The sequence below is a fragment of the Taudactylus pleione genome, unplaced genomic scaffold (genome assembly GCF_031769625.1).
Source record: "Taudactylus pleione unplaced genomic scaffold, aTauple2 ptg000251l, whole genome shotgun sequence".
NCBI classification, from domain to species: Eukaryota; Metazoa; Chordata; class Amphibia; order Anura; family Myobatrachidae; genus Taudactylus; species Taudactylus pleione.
In genome coordinates this window covers 2,140,842-2,154,925 of record NW_028284653.1, presented here as the reverse complement: position 1 = coordinate 2,154,925, position 14,084 = coordinate 2,140,842, and the positions used below count along the sequence as shown (strand labels likewise).

At 43.9% G+C, this 14,084-nt stretch overlaps 1 protein-coding gene across 1 annotated transcript in view; it reads left to right on the top strand.

Annotated features, from left to right (window-relative positions):
- CPNE8 (copine 8) overlaps positions 1-14,084 on the top strand; it is a 357,582-nt gene that overhangs the window by 158,611 nt on the left and 184,887 nt on the right. Inside the window, exon 3 of the mRNA XM_088480178.1 lies at positions 1,313-1,359. Within this exon, the coding sequence (XP_088336304.1) occupies positions 1,313-1,359 (47 nt within the window). The remainder of the gene's footprint in view (positions 1-1,312; positions 1,360-14,084) is intronic.

Genomic DNA, 14,084 nt, shown 5'->3' with positions numbered 1-14,084 from the left:
TAGTAGAAAATTAACTTTTATTTTAATATACTGCTAAAATAATAGGCTTCTACTGTTCTACAATAATGTGTATGATGCAATTGTGAATATGTGGGTGAAACATTACAGTTCGATTATATGACATTCATTGTTTTCAGGAGGTGTAAGGGCCAATGTTTGTTATTAAGGAGGTTTTGAGTACTTTATTTTGCATCAAATTTTCTGCTGCATATTTAGAGGTTTCAATTATTTGCAGACTTAATATTGATTGAGAACACGTATAGCTTTCCAAGTACACATACCATAGAATCACATAGTGATGTACAAAATATAGTCTTTGAGATATATCGAAAAAGAGCATATAAGGACACAAATTGTCTGATAAATAAATAAATAATGAACACAACTTAAAAAACAAACAAAAAAACCCTAAACAGACAGGTTTTTAGATATTGGCTGCTGCATGAATATGTCTGGACAACAATTGGGACAATATAGTGACCTCTACTGACACCTCCAGCCCTGACCACAAGTACATGTACTATTTACCGCTGTACATTATGTCAAATGTGATTGCATTTGATATGCAGTGTCACCGGCATTTAATGCAATGCCCAGTGGCTGACCAGCCTTAGGGAGTAAATATGAATCTGGTAATAATTAGTAAAAAGTTAAATGTTACATTAAAGGAAAACTACTCATGCTTGTGCTGTTACAATTAAATAATTTTGTAGCTGCTTTTGACCTTTCAGCAAGGCTTGACATTTACCATGTTCAGAAAAAGAAACATTTTGCTGCAGCATTCAACTATTGTAGCTCACACAGCAGGCAAAATTACAGCTGACAGGATAGTCTCGTTTTCTAGGCCAGGGCTGAGGTAGATAGTGACTCACTACATTTCAGCCTAGTTCTATGTGAATGGAAGTAAGAAAACAAATTACCTTACAGCAAGAACACGTAAAAATAATGACCATGTGTATCAGTGGGATGCCTGTTGTAAGGGCCAGACGTACCCGGAAGGAAGATCGGCGGAGGCTATTAATAACATCACTGCTGTCATTTAATATTAGGCAGGAACAGTTTGATTTTCTAATCTGCATAAAAAATATCTAATTTATTGTAACTGTCTAGTATATGATATAGTGAATAAATAAACCAGAATTACAAGCTGTGTATTTCTTCCAATTCTTTCTTTGTATGGTGTATATAGGTTATGCTGGATGGTCTCCTTCATTGTATACATTTTATGTAAAAATAAGAAGTTAGGAAATTTTCTGCTAATACTACACATATTAGTAAAGTTTAATGATGTTCTCTTTTTATCCTATTACAGTATGTGTATTGTATACACAAGGTATTGGAAACAAGGAATGGAGAGAGGTAAGATTGTTATTCTGCTCTTTACAATATACAATCTGTGTTATGTTGCCTCCCATGTTTACTGTTGTTTTTGTGTTTCAACTTTAGAAATCTTAAGTGTACAAGGTGCTCTAAAAGGAAGTGTGAGGAATTGCAAACAGTGCATACTGTAAAAGAGAGCAACTCTGTGCTATAGTGGTTAGCATTGCTGCCTCAGTGCTGGGTTTATAGTCTCTATAATTGTGTGGGTGTCTTCTGGGTATTCCTGTTTTTTCCCACAGTACAAAACATACTGATATGTTCATTGACTTGTGGCAAATAATGAGAATTCAATTAGCCGCTGTAATTTAATTGAAGCTATCCAATTAGCCCTGAAGTCAGCCCGCAGCACTGCACTTAACGCGTATTTATTTTCGGGTCTCAGCAGACCCGAAAAGATGTACTCGATAATTAGCCTGTTATCGGGTGCAAACAGTTGGTTAACACATTGGTCTGGGAACTTTTCCCGGATTCTATGTGTAAATGCCCGATAACAGATAATTTATTGGGCGATAAAAAAGGGCTGTAAATGAATAGCCCTGAGCGTCAAAGCCCGAGGCTACCACCTTTTTTCAACCCTGATAAATTATTGGGGCTAATTGAATTCCCCCCCCCCCCCTTAGGCTGTAATATCTAATGGGGTGGTAGCTAATGTGATTAATTCCATATTCTCCATAAATATAAAGTGCCAGCATATTCCATTTTACAATTGGGAACAAAACCGTAATAACAGACTGGGTGATAACAGACTGACAAATAGGTAAGATATGCATTGGAGAAGGAAGAAGGAAGGAAACCGTTTTGTGTACATAGTTTTTCATAGTACATAGTTTTACTTCTGCAGAAATAGACCAAATAAAATATGTGAATAATCAGACTGGTCTTGAACTCTTCACCTAAAAGTTGTAACAAAATCCTACAATATTATAGAAGTGAATTAGTAACCTAAAAATAAGGTTAAATGCCTGGATTTCCAGTTCTTTATATTTAGCAATAGGCAAGGAATCTCCGTGGCTCAGTTGAACTGGGAAAAGAAAGCAGCAAATTATAGGGGTTTATTCAGCATCAGTATCAATATTGGCCAAAATATTTTCATACAACATGGACACAATGTTTTGTTTTTTTTCTTCAATCCTTAACCCCGCTATTTAGCAATAAACTTCTCAGGGACAGCGGGTGCGTTAACATGCTGTCCCTGCAAATCCTCGCAGGCAGTCTTTTCGGTTGTCTGAAAATATATATATTCCAATACCGGCACTCATGGTATGGTACTGCTTACTTTGTGGGGTGGCATCAAAGTTTCCAGTGGTATACTGAAATATATACTGTAGAAGAACTCTGTGTGGCACTCTCACCAAATATAAAGCAGCATGGTAGACAATGTTTCAGAGCCTTTATTACAACGCTTTCTTCAGGCACAGCAAAGCATAACAAATACAAAAACAAAACTGGTGTCTTCTATCTATAAAAAAAAAAATCAATATATATATTGTGGCAGTATCACCAGAGATGGTGCTGGTGAGCAGCAGATTCTGTGTGTGGCAGGAGAGATCCGCCCACACAGAGTACAAAAGCATTGTGGGAAGATGTATAATGGCTGCCATAGGACCAGAGCCCAAGTGAGGCTACTAGTGAACACAGTAAGACAATCCAGGTGGCACCCTCCCCCAACACACTCCTCCATCTTCCAGTGTGGGGAAGGGAGCATAATGAATTTAACGTAGACAAGCACCGAGACGAGCTATATATATAGATGTGTTCACATACATCTAGCCTCCTTGCACGTTAAACAGCCCTTCTATTCACGCCATGATGAGGCATGACTTGGTAGTGCTGAGCGTCTTTTCATGCAACTTTTTCCCTTTGGCTGTATCTGCAGACTTTGGCTGTATCTGCATGTGAAATGCTATCTTACAGTGTCACAGCCACTGACTATGTAAAATGGCATTTTGCATGCAGCTATAACCACAGTCGCACACACAATATAGGCTTGCAGCATATCATTTTAATCAGTATAAGCTGCTTGTGTGTCCTATATACATTGCTTTGCAAATCAAACTCATTTATAAGGGAAAAAGTTGCCCGAAAAGACAATTAGCGCTACTGAATCGCACAGTGCTCACACATTATGTGTAACGCGAGGATAGATGTATGTGGACACATCTCAATAGTGTACATGCCAGTGTTCCCAGCAGTGTAGTTAGACAGCTTTACAAAACATTGATAATAAAGCACTGAAGTTTTTTCACCATTAAGTCAGTCTCTGAATGCCACCCTAACTAAGCACTATATATATATATATATATATATATATATATATATACACACAAAGTCCAATGGCGGCACTCCGTGGAAAAAATTTCTCAGAAGACTGAACTTGTAGCAATGTTTCAGCGCCTTTAATAGCGCTTTTATCAGCGCTGTTAAAGGCGCTGAAACGTTGCTACAAGTTCAGTCTTCTGAGTGATTTTTTTCCACGGAGTGCCGCCATTGGACTTTGTATGTGTTAGCGTGTTTCTGGACTTTGAAACACACTATGGAAGGCACCCGGACCAGTAACTATGCATTGCCCTCATGGGTGCCGGAACTTGGTTATATATATATATATATATATATATATATATATATATATATATATATATAATATTTATTTATTTATTTCAAAAGGGAGCTGAGCAGTCACTATTTTAGTGAAGCAGTCACAGATTAAAAAATGTAATCGTACACCAAGCTGAAGCAGAGTAGCCGTCCATTGTGACCTGGCTTAGGTTGTTATGAGATGCAAGGGACTGTGGTGAGATGAAATTGCTCTAGTACAAAGACGGGGAGTGTCACTAGTGTGTATGTATGTATGTATGTATGTATATATAATATGTATGTGTGTGTGTGTGTGTGTATATATATATATATATATATATATACACACACACACACAGTGGGTAAAATAAGTATTGAACATTTTTTTCAGAAAATATATATGTAATGGGGCTATTGTAACGAAATTTTCACCAAATGTCAGCAACAACCCATGCAATCCACACATGCAAAGAAATCAAACCATAGATATCCATAAAATTAAGTTATGTGTAATAATGTGAAATGACACACAGGGGCAAACGCAGGAATTTTAAAGGGGGGTTTCCAAACGGTTGAATAAAAAAAAAGAAAAAAAAAAAAGAAACTATATATATATATATATATATATATATATATATATATATATATATTTTTTTTTTTTTTTTCCATGCATAGACTATCATGACCAAAAAGCAGATTGTTCTTTTGGACAGGGAGAAGGAGATAATGTTATGTGTATAGGAACTTCCACTGTTGTCACTTCACACAGTGGAGACTCCAAACTGCATGCTGGTACACAGGTCATATTTTAACCCCAGCTGCACATAAACAGAGATAGTGTCTATCGCAGACTCCGACCAGGACAACACAAACAATTAAGCAATTATATTCCCTATTCATTCCTTCCCTTGTCACATACAGCAGCAGCACACACCGTGTCCCCCACAGCTTCATCCAAGGAGTTAATCATTCACGACTCGGTCAGCTAGCCGGGCTGAACGGGACTCTGGAGAAGTGAAAGGTGAGGAATGCAGGCTGCCTGTGTTACTGCCGGGCTGCTGGGTGATCCTCCTCCTCCCACACTCCCTGCTCTGGGAGAACTGTAGGCAGTGCCTGAGCAGCTCCGATCGTGGAGGGTGGCCCGCGGCTGGTGCAGAGATGGAGACAAGGCTGTCTCCATCTCTGAAAAAAAAAATTGGTCTGTCAGGGGGGGTTTCTAGGTACTCAGAAACCCCCCCTGCATGCGCTAGTGACACAGGGAAAAAGTATTGAACACATGAAGAAAGGGAGGTGCAAAAAGGCATGGAGAGCCAAGACACCAACTGAAATCTATTAGTAATTAGAAAGTAATCCTGCCTCTTGTCAATGCAAATTAATATAAGCTGGTGCAGTCCGAACTGATGGCCTATAAAAAGATGTCTCATTACCAAGGTGTCACATAGGAAACATCTCATGATGGGTAAAAGCAAAGAGCTCTCAAGACTTTCTCAACCTTATTGTTGATGGCATTGGTTACAGAAGGATTTCTAAACTTCTGAATGTTCCAGTGAGCACTGTTGGGGCCATAATGCAGAAGTGGAAAGAACATAATTTCACCATAAACCGGCCATGGTTTCTGACAGAGGAGTGAAAAGAATTATCAGAAGAGTTATTGTGCTTTGCTTCTTTTTGGACGGGTTTGGGTCATGTTTTAAACGTTTGGTTTCAATTGAAGCTGAAACCCGACGGATGATAAATCAGCGTTCTATATACAGCAGCATGCCATTGTTAGCAGTCGGTTTCTGATGGTTTTGAAACGGACGACAAACCGATTTTTAGTAAATTTTCCCTTTTGTGCTAAAATGATGAAAGTATAAACTATGTTTCCACCGCTCTACAAAGATGCCAGTTATATCCCAGCTTTTTAGATTAGTATGGTAGAATGCGGTGGTGGAAAAAGTTACAGTATATGTGAATTTTTCTTACATTATGTGACCATGAGTTAATTGCATAGTATTACCTGTTTACAGATGCAATCTCATATAATAATAATAACATTTTAGTTCAGAATTAGTGCCTTAAAACTTCTGAAAGCAAAGCTGTTATTACTACCTACAAGCCAAGAGTTTACTTCCTTAATCAAAAATGTTTACAATCTGTGATGAATAATGCTACATTGATTTGATTAATATAATTTTGTCCCATTCATCATTAATAACTTCACAAAAACAGAACTTACAACTGTAATTCCAGTAAATTAACTTAAAATGATACAATAATTATTGTAATTGGAAGTTATGTTCCTTTTCAGACATTCAAAGAGCATCACTGTAAAAAGATAGATTGATTTCATCCTCTTAAAAAGCAATTTGTGCCGAGCACATTTACAGGAAAGAAGGAAATGATCAAAATCCCTTTTTTTCAGTATCATTAGTAGTGTATGAGTACATGAAATATCCTTCATAGTTATAAAATAAAGAAGTCTTTGTAAACACAATATTCATCCACACATAAAACAGTACGGGAAGAGGTTGAATCTTTTTCAAAGTGGATATATTTTGTACAGTAAAGTGATAAATCACAGTAGCAATAGCCTAGATGGCAGGGACAGTTTTCAGAGTAAGGGCACCCCTAGGCATAACAATAATAGCCACCAACCCCTGCCCAATATTATTATTTTGATTGTTTGGTTATATTCCCTTATTTGATGATTGACAATTTAATATAATACTAAAAATCATGAACTATGACATTGTTTTATTTTTAATTATACACACATATTTAATAAGTAGAATAGCTTACAGGGGAAGTCTGAGCATGTCCTAGCTGTTCATATTCACTCAAGATGGCATATGGAACAGTAAAGTGGAAATTTCTACTTCAGAGTCCATAGGGTAACCACAGGGATACCTTGGGGTATAGGCGATGGCGGAAGTCATCGGGCACCACAGAGTTAAATTTTCAGCCTCCCAGGATGCACCGGGGCCCTCTCCTATACCCCGCCCCCGAGCCCAGGCACATTAGTTTCGTAGGTGCCCGGCCAGGAGCCGGTTCACCTCTACAGAGGGGGGCTGTTACAGCCCCTGAAGATTTTCTTCAAGGCAGTTTTGGCTGCACATCAAGAGCACTACAGCATGGACAGTCTGTACAGATGTTCATGCTGTCGCTCCTTCAGAACGCCAGTACCGATCTGGGGATGCTGGTAGGGGTCTGGGGTCACGGCTAGCGGTGACCTAGGACCACCCGGACTGTGGCCGGATCGAAGGGGACAAGGTAAGTGGCTGGTCCCGCGGAGGGTACCCGCTGGAGATAACACAGTCCTGAGTCCCCAGGCAGGGGGTTCCCTGGAGACTGGCTGCGAGTGAAACCAGGTATTAACCTGCGCTTTCACAGGCCCCTGGGACAGCGGGCTACGGCAGAGCAGATATGCTCCAGTGTTCCAGGGGTTAAATGCATGCCAGGGGAGCGCGCCTTCCCTGTCTCACAGCCGGCGCCTCCCCCGCTGCACAGTGCCTCTCCACAGCAGTTTGGCAGCACTGTTTCCTACCAGGCTCTGTGTCTGTGTAGATGTTTATAGTGCTGGTAGTGCAGGGATTAATTTTTCTGCATTGTATGTGACTTCATGCTAGCGCTGTCTGCCTGTACTTTCTTTTCTGACTGTCAGCTATTTTACTGTCCCTGCTCTTTCTCTGTTAAAAAGCCCTTGCGGTGCGGTGCTGCAGGGTGTTTATTGCCTCACAGTACAAGTTATTTTCTGTGTGGGGAGTCACATACACTCCGTTCACTCATCATGTCTGAGAGTGATTTTCCCCTTCAGCTAAAGTGTACCAAATGTGATGTACCATTTGCGGAGGGAGATGGGAATACTGAGGGATTATGTTGGGCATGTTATGTAATATCACACCCCATCTCAGTTACTGTGCCTGTGCAGGAACCGCCCTGGGGTTGTTTTACTAAAGCACTTAACCCTCGTGGGCCAGTTGGCGCCGCCCCCTGCGTTCCCCCTAATGGGGTTAACACAGCAGTCGGTGGTCTCATCACCCATGCAGGGGTTCCCAAGGCAATTGATGGTACCCCAGTGTCTCCCGCTTTCACCCCCACAGGTATCGCAGGAGCCTGCATGGGTGAGCTCATTGTCCAATACGGTGCAACACCTAACGGACGTATTGCAGGGGGAGCCCTCTTTACGGCCGCCTAAGCGGTCTTTAGTCTCTCAGACGCCTCAGTATGATGAGGACGATGTGGTAAGGAGGCGGAGTCCAAGTCTAAAGTATGTATACCTGGCCTTATACAGGCAGTCCGTATGGCCTTGGTTATTGAGGATGAGGATCCCCCCATGGCCAAATCCAAATATGCCTTCTTTAAGGATATGTTTTTCCTCTATCTGGTCAGTTAGTGGATCATTTAGAGGAGGCGTGGAAAAATCTGGGTAAGCGGTACCAGCCTCAAAAACGTTTGGCATTTGCATACCCCTTTGCGGATAATTATTTCTCAAAATGGGGAACACCTCCACAGGTAGATTCTCATGTCACACGCCTAGTGAGAAGTGCAACATTGCCCATGCCCTCCATGTCCTCCCTAAAGGATGTTACAGATCGCAAGGTAGAAATATACCTTAAATCCATTTATTCCCTTGCTGGAGGGGCGTCCAGACCGGCTATGGCCACGTGCTGGGTGGCCAGAGCCATGGAGCGCTGGGCTGATAGCTTGGAGGCGTCTCTTGACACTGACTCATTGCCTGAGCAGGCGGAGTTAGTGGGCAATCTCCGAGACTCTGCCACGTACATTAATGAGGCAGCCTTGGATATTTCTCCTCTTTTCCAGAATCTCCTCAGCAGCAGTGGCAGCTCGTCGCACCTTATGGTTGCGCTCTTGGAAAGCGGACGCAGATTCCAAAAAGGGATTGGAATGCTTGCCCTTTAATGGACAGGTTCTGTTTGGCCCTGATCTGGACAAAATTGTGGCCACTCTGGCAGCAGCTAAATCTGCGTGTCTGCCATCGCTACAGTCCCGTCAGGGTCGGGTTCTTCATCCTTTCGGCCCTATAGGGCTCAGGGTAAGTCCAAAGTGCAGTCCTTTCCTCAACAGTCAGGGGCCAAGAAATCTGCCAAGCCAAATAAGCAGGCTTGGAGTACAAGACGTCCTACTCCCAAGTCGGACGATAAGCCTTCAGCCTGACAGAACGGGCCTCGCGTTGGGGGACCCCAAAGTGGGAGGCCGGCTTCTTCAGTTGTCCACTGCTGGTGTCTCACTACCACGGACACTTGGGTACGAGAAGTGGTCTCTCAGGGGTATGCCCTCTCCTTCCGGAGGAGGCCTCCGAGTCGGTTTTTCACCACAGGTCTTCAGTCAGATCTGGATAAGGCTCTGGAATTCTGCAAGGTGATCCACTCTATGCTCCAGGCTGGATTTATAGCGCCGGTTCCGTTGTCCCAGAGGGGATCGGGTTATTACTCCGATTTCTTTCTGGTACAGAAACCCAATGGGTCAAACAGGCCCAGGCTCAACCTCAAATCCCTCAACAAATTCTTGAGGGTTCCTCAGTTCAGGATGGAGACCCTGCGTTCCATCATTTTGGTGATGGAGCCTGGGGATTTTATGGTGTCACTAGATATTCAGGATGCCTACCTGCATATCCCCATTATCTCAGCACACCAGTGTTTCCTCAGGTTTGCAGTAGTTGACCAACACTTCCAATTTCAGGCACTGCCCTTTGGTCTGGCCACGGCGCCTCGAGTGTTTACCAAAGTCATGGCAGTTATGGCAGCCCACCTACGGATGCAGGGGGTCCGCTTGTTGCCTTATCTGGAAGACCTCCTGTTGTTGGCAGGGTCTCCAGAGATACTTCAGCACCATCTGCAACTGACAGTCTCGGTGTTGCAGGCTCACGGCTGGCTGATAAACTGGAAAAAGTCCTCCCTGGTTCCCTCACAGAGGATGATCCATCTCGGAGCTCTGTTGGACTCCCAACATTAGAGGATCTTTGTGATGGAGGACAAGATCTCTGCATTACAGGCAAAAGTGCGCTGTTGCCTGCAGAGTCGCCGGTTGTCTATTCACTCGGCGATGAGGTTACAGGGATCCATGGTGACGATGTTCGACATGGTGGAATGTGCCCAGTTTCACTCCAGACCTCTGCAGAAGTTGATCCTCTCCAGATGAAATGGGTTGCCCCATGGGATAAAGAGACAGACAACGGTGCTTTCCCCGAAGGTACCTCTGTCTCTGGCCTGGTGGCTGCAGACTGCTCACCTGAATAGGGGGCGTCCGTTTTGGATTGCAGACTTGGTCCTTCTGACAATGGATGCCAGTCTGTGAGGCTGGGGAGCAGTGATGGGTCCATACTTCTTCCAGGGAAGGTGGACGCCAGCAGAATCTGCTCTTCCAACAAACATCTTCGAACATCGGGCGGTATTCAAAGCTCTCAAGCAAGCAAGACATGTCCTGCACGGAAAACCCATGCAGGTACAGTCAGACAATGCCACCACAGTGGCTTACATAAACCGCCAAGGAGGGACCCGAAGCCAGGCGGCTCTGACAGAGGTGTCCCGCATTCTAGCTTGGGCAGAAGGCAATCTCCTTGCCATCTCTTCAGTGTTCATACCAGGAGTTCTCAACTGGGAAGCAGGCTTTTTCAGCCATCAAGATGTGCATCCAAGAGAGTGGTCTCTTCACCAGGAGGTGTTTCAGCTACTGGTGAACAAGTGGGGCCTTCCAGACCTCATGGCCTTCCGACACAACAACAAACGGGTCAAGAACAAGAGACGCAGAGGCACTTCTGGTGGACACACTGTCGGTCAGGTGGACCTTCCAGTTTGCGTACCTCTTCCCTCCGTTTTCCCTTCTTCCTCGAGTGATTCGCAAATTTAAGCAAGAAGGCTCCTGTTGATAGCTCCAGTGAGGCCCAGACATCACTTGTACTCAGATCTTCGGAGTCTCTCAGTAAACACTCCGATTCTGTTGCCTCAACTTCCGGACCTATTGTCTCAAGGTCCTTGCCATCACCCGGAGCTGGGTCGTCTGTCTTTGATGGTGTGGCTGATGAGACTGCCCTCTTAAGGTCCAGGGGTTTTTCCAGCTCTGTAGTTAACACCATGCTCAGAGCTCGGATGCCGGCTTCTGCAAGAATTTACCACCGAGTGTGGCATACTTTCTTTGAGTGGTGTCAACCTAAAAGCTATGATACTCAGGTCTTTAGGATATCCAGGGTATTGGCTTTCCTACAGGCAGGCTTAGATCATGGTCTTCGCCTTGCTTCCCTGAAGGTGCAGGTTTCTGCCCTGTCTGTATAGTTTCAGCGTAGGAATGCTACTCTTCCTGATGTCCGCACCTTTATGCAAGGTGTACTTCGTATTCAGCCTCCCTTTGTTCCACCAGTGGCTCCTTGGGATTTGGCTGTTGTCCTGAGGGCTCTCCAGGGACCGCCATTTGAACGACTGGGCTCGGTGGATTTAAAATGGCTTACAGCTAAGACTGTGTTTCTTCTGGCCATTGCCTTGGCCAGAAGGGTGTCAGATTTGGGGGCTTTGTCATGTCGCCCTCCCTTTCTGAATTTTCATGTAGATAGGGCGGTGCTTCGCACTCATCCTGGGTTTTTACCTAAGGTGTAATCTAGTTTCCACATCAATGAGGAAATCATAGTGCCGGCCTTTAATTCCCCAGACCTATCTGCTGGTGAGGCCTCCTCGGATGTGGTACGGGCTTTAAGAATTTATGTCGACCGTACCAGTTCATTTCAGAAATCGGACTCTTTGTTTGTCCTCTATGGTTTCCATAAAAAGGGTTGGCCTGCCACTAAGCAAACTTTGGCAGGTTGGATTCGCATGGCGATTTCTGAGGCCTATATTCATGAGGGCCTTCCTGTTCCATCCTCTCTAAAAGCTCATGCCACTTAGTCTGTGGGTCCTTCATGGGCAACTCGCCGTGGCGCCTCTGCAGTTCAACTTTGCAAGGCAGCCACGTGGTCTTCTGTCCATACCTTTGTGAGGTATTACGCATTCGATTCCTTCGCCTCTCAGGATGCTTCCTCTTGGCGGCGGATTCTCCTTCCCGGACAGGAGCGTCCCCACCCTTAAAGGATACTGCTTTGGGACATCCCCAAGGTATCCTGTGGATACCCTATGGACCCCGAAGTAGAAAATATGAGATATGATAAGAACTTACCCTTGTTATCTTTATTTCTACCAAGTCCATAGGGTTCCACGGGATTCCCGTCCTGTTGCACCTGTACTGCAGATGGAATTTGCTCTGGTCACCAGTTTTTCCGTCTCCTTCTGGTGAGAATGTGATTTCTTGTGTGTTCCAGACTTTCTTCTCTCTCTTTGTTCTCCTCCTCCGGCTTATTGCTTGCTACGTAACTAATGTGCCTGAGCTTGGGTGCGGGGTATAGGAGAGGGCCCTGGTGCATCCTGGGAGGCTGAAAATTTAACTCTGTGGTGCCCGATGACTACCGCCATCGCCTATACCCCAAGGTATCCTGTGGAACCCTAAGGACTTCGTAGAAATAGAGATAACAAGTGTAAGTTCTTACCATATCTCATATTATTTTGTAGTTACTGGTAAATTTTGGACTAACCATACTAAAACAAGCATCCAAGTGCCGCATCCCTAGGCATGTGCCTAATGGGAAATTCACCACTGCCAGATACTCTAAACTTGTTATTGAATCTAGAAAGTTTTAACAGATCATTAATACCTTTAAAGTCTCTTTAAAACTAAAAGGTTATTTGCTAAATTAAGTAAGGTTCCCCTAACTCCCGTTTAGGTAAAAATTAAAGATTTTAAGGATAAGATGATGCAAATGAGCTGCAAATATAAGTGCTTAAACAGTAGTAGCTGTCCTCTAAACCAGGGATGCACAAACTTTTCTAGTCCGAAGACCACATTGGGAGATCACAAAAATTTAAGTGATCACAATAAAACTTTATTTAAACATGTAAAATACATACAATTTATTAGTGCAAAAGGTGCAGAAGCATTGCTAAAAAGTTCCTTTGAAGACAGAAGTGTGTGTAATGCAGCAATACTTTACTTTTGTTTTAAATAAAAAGCATTTCTAAATTTATTGTCAATATTTTGACTTGTTCCATAATGCAAGGTATAATCACTTTAAAATGTGTGCAGATCCATTGAAAAATATACTTATATGGGCTAGGAACTGTGGTCCCCATTCAGAACTGGTCGCTAGCGCTGAGCGCTCGCAACCGGGTCGATGGTGGCTAACAGCGCATGCGCACGACGATGCCGGCACCATCGTGCGCATGCGCGAGACCCGGCTAGCGACGGGCAATCCGTCGCTCCGGGTCTAGCACCAAAGGGGGCGAGCTGTCGATGTTGAGTGACAGCTCGCCCCCTTTGGTGGGCGGGCCGGGGGGTGGCTGCCCAAACGGAGGCGTTCCCGAGGGAACGCTTGCCGTTTGGGGGCAGCCCCACTGACATCACAAGTGATGTCAGTGGAGAGCTTCCGGCTCTGTTAGAGCCGAAAGCTCTCTGGGGCTTGCGATGAACGAGACCCTACCACAAGGGTCTCGTCGCAAGCCCAATGGTCGCGATGGTCTTGACCATCGCGACCATCATCATGGCCGCACGCTATAGCTTGTGGATGGTCACCCACAGCTATGCGAGCGGCCAAGAGGACGCTCCCAAAAAAAAAAGCCCGGCCCTGATTCAGAGCGAGCGGCTCTGAATCAGGCCCAGTGGCTCAGACTGTCCTTTGGAGTAGACATAGAAAAGTGAGTGATAAAGCACTAATTCAACAACCTCACAATATAATGATTACATTATCGAAACTGAGAGCTCCGCTGCTACTTCTCTGCAAAGACAGATTCATGGCATTTAATTTGATTGGCCACTGGGCTGCCTGTCACAGATATGTTTCTGTCTACAGGATAAAAAAAATAGTAGTATTGCTGCACTCCTAATCTCCTTGGATGTAGTGTATGTAGTGTATATCCAGGGAGCTGCCTAGGATAAATGGGAGTTCTTTTCTTCCTCCCAGTGGTGTTTACTAGTATTGGGGGTTATAATATCCTATCGGGCGCTCACCTAAGAAACATGTACAGAAACTGGAATGTTTTACCAAACTTGCAAATTTTATTACGTGTGAAACCAATGTTAAAGAACAAAGATATACTATTGTGCATGTGTGAAAA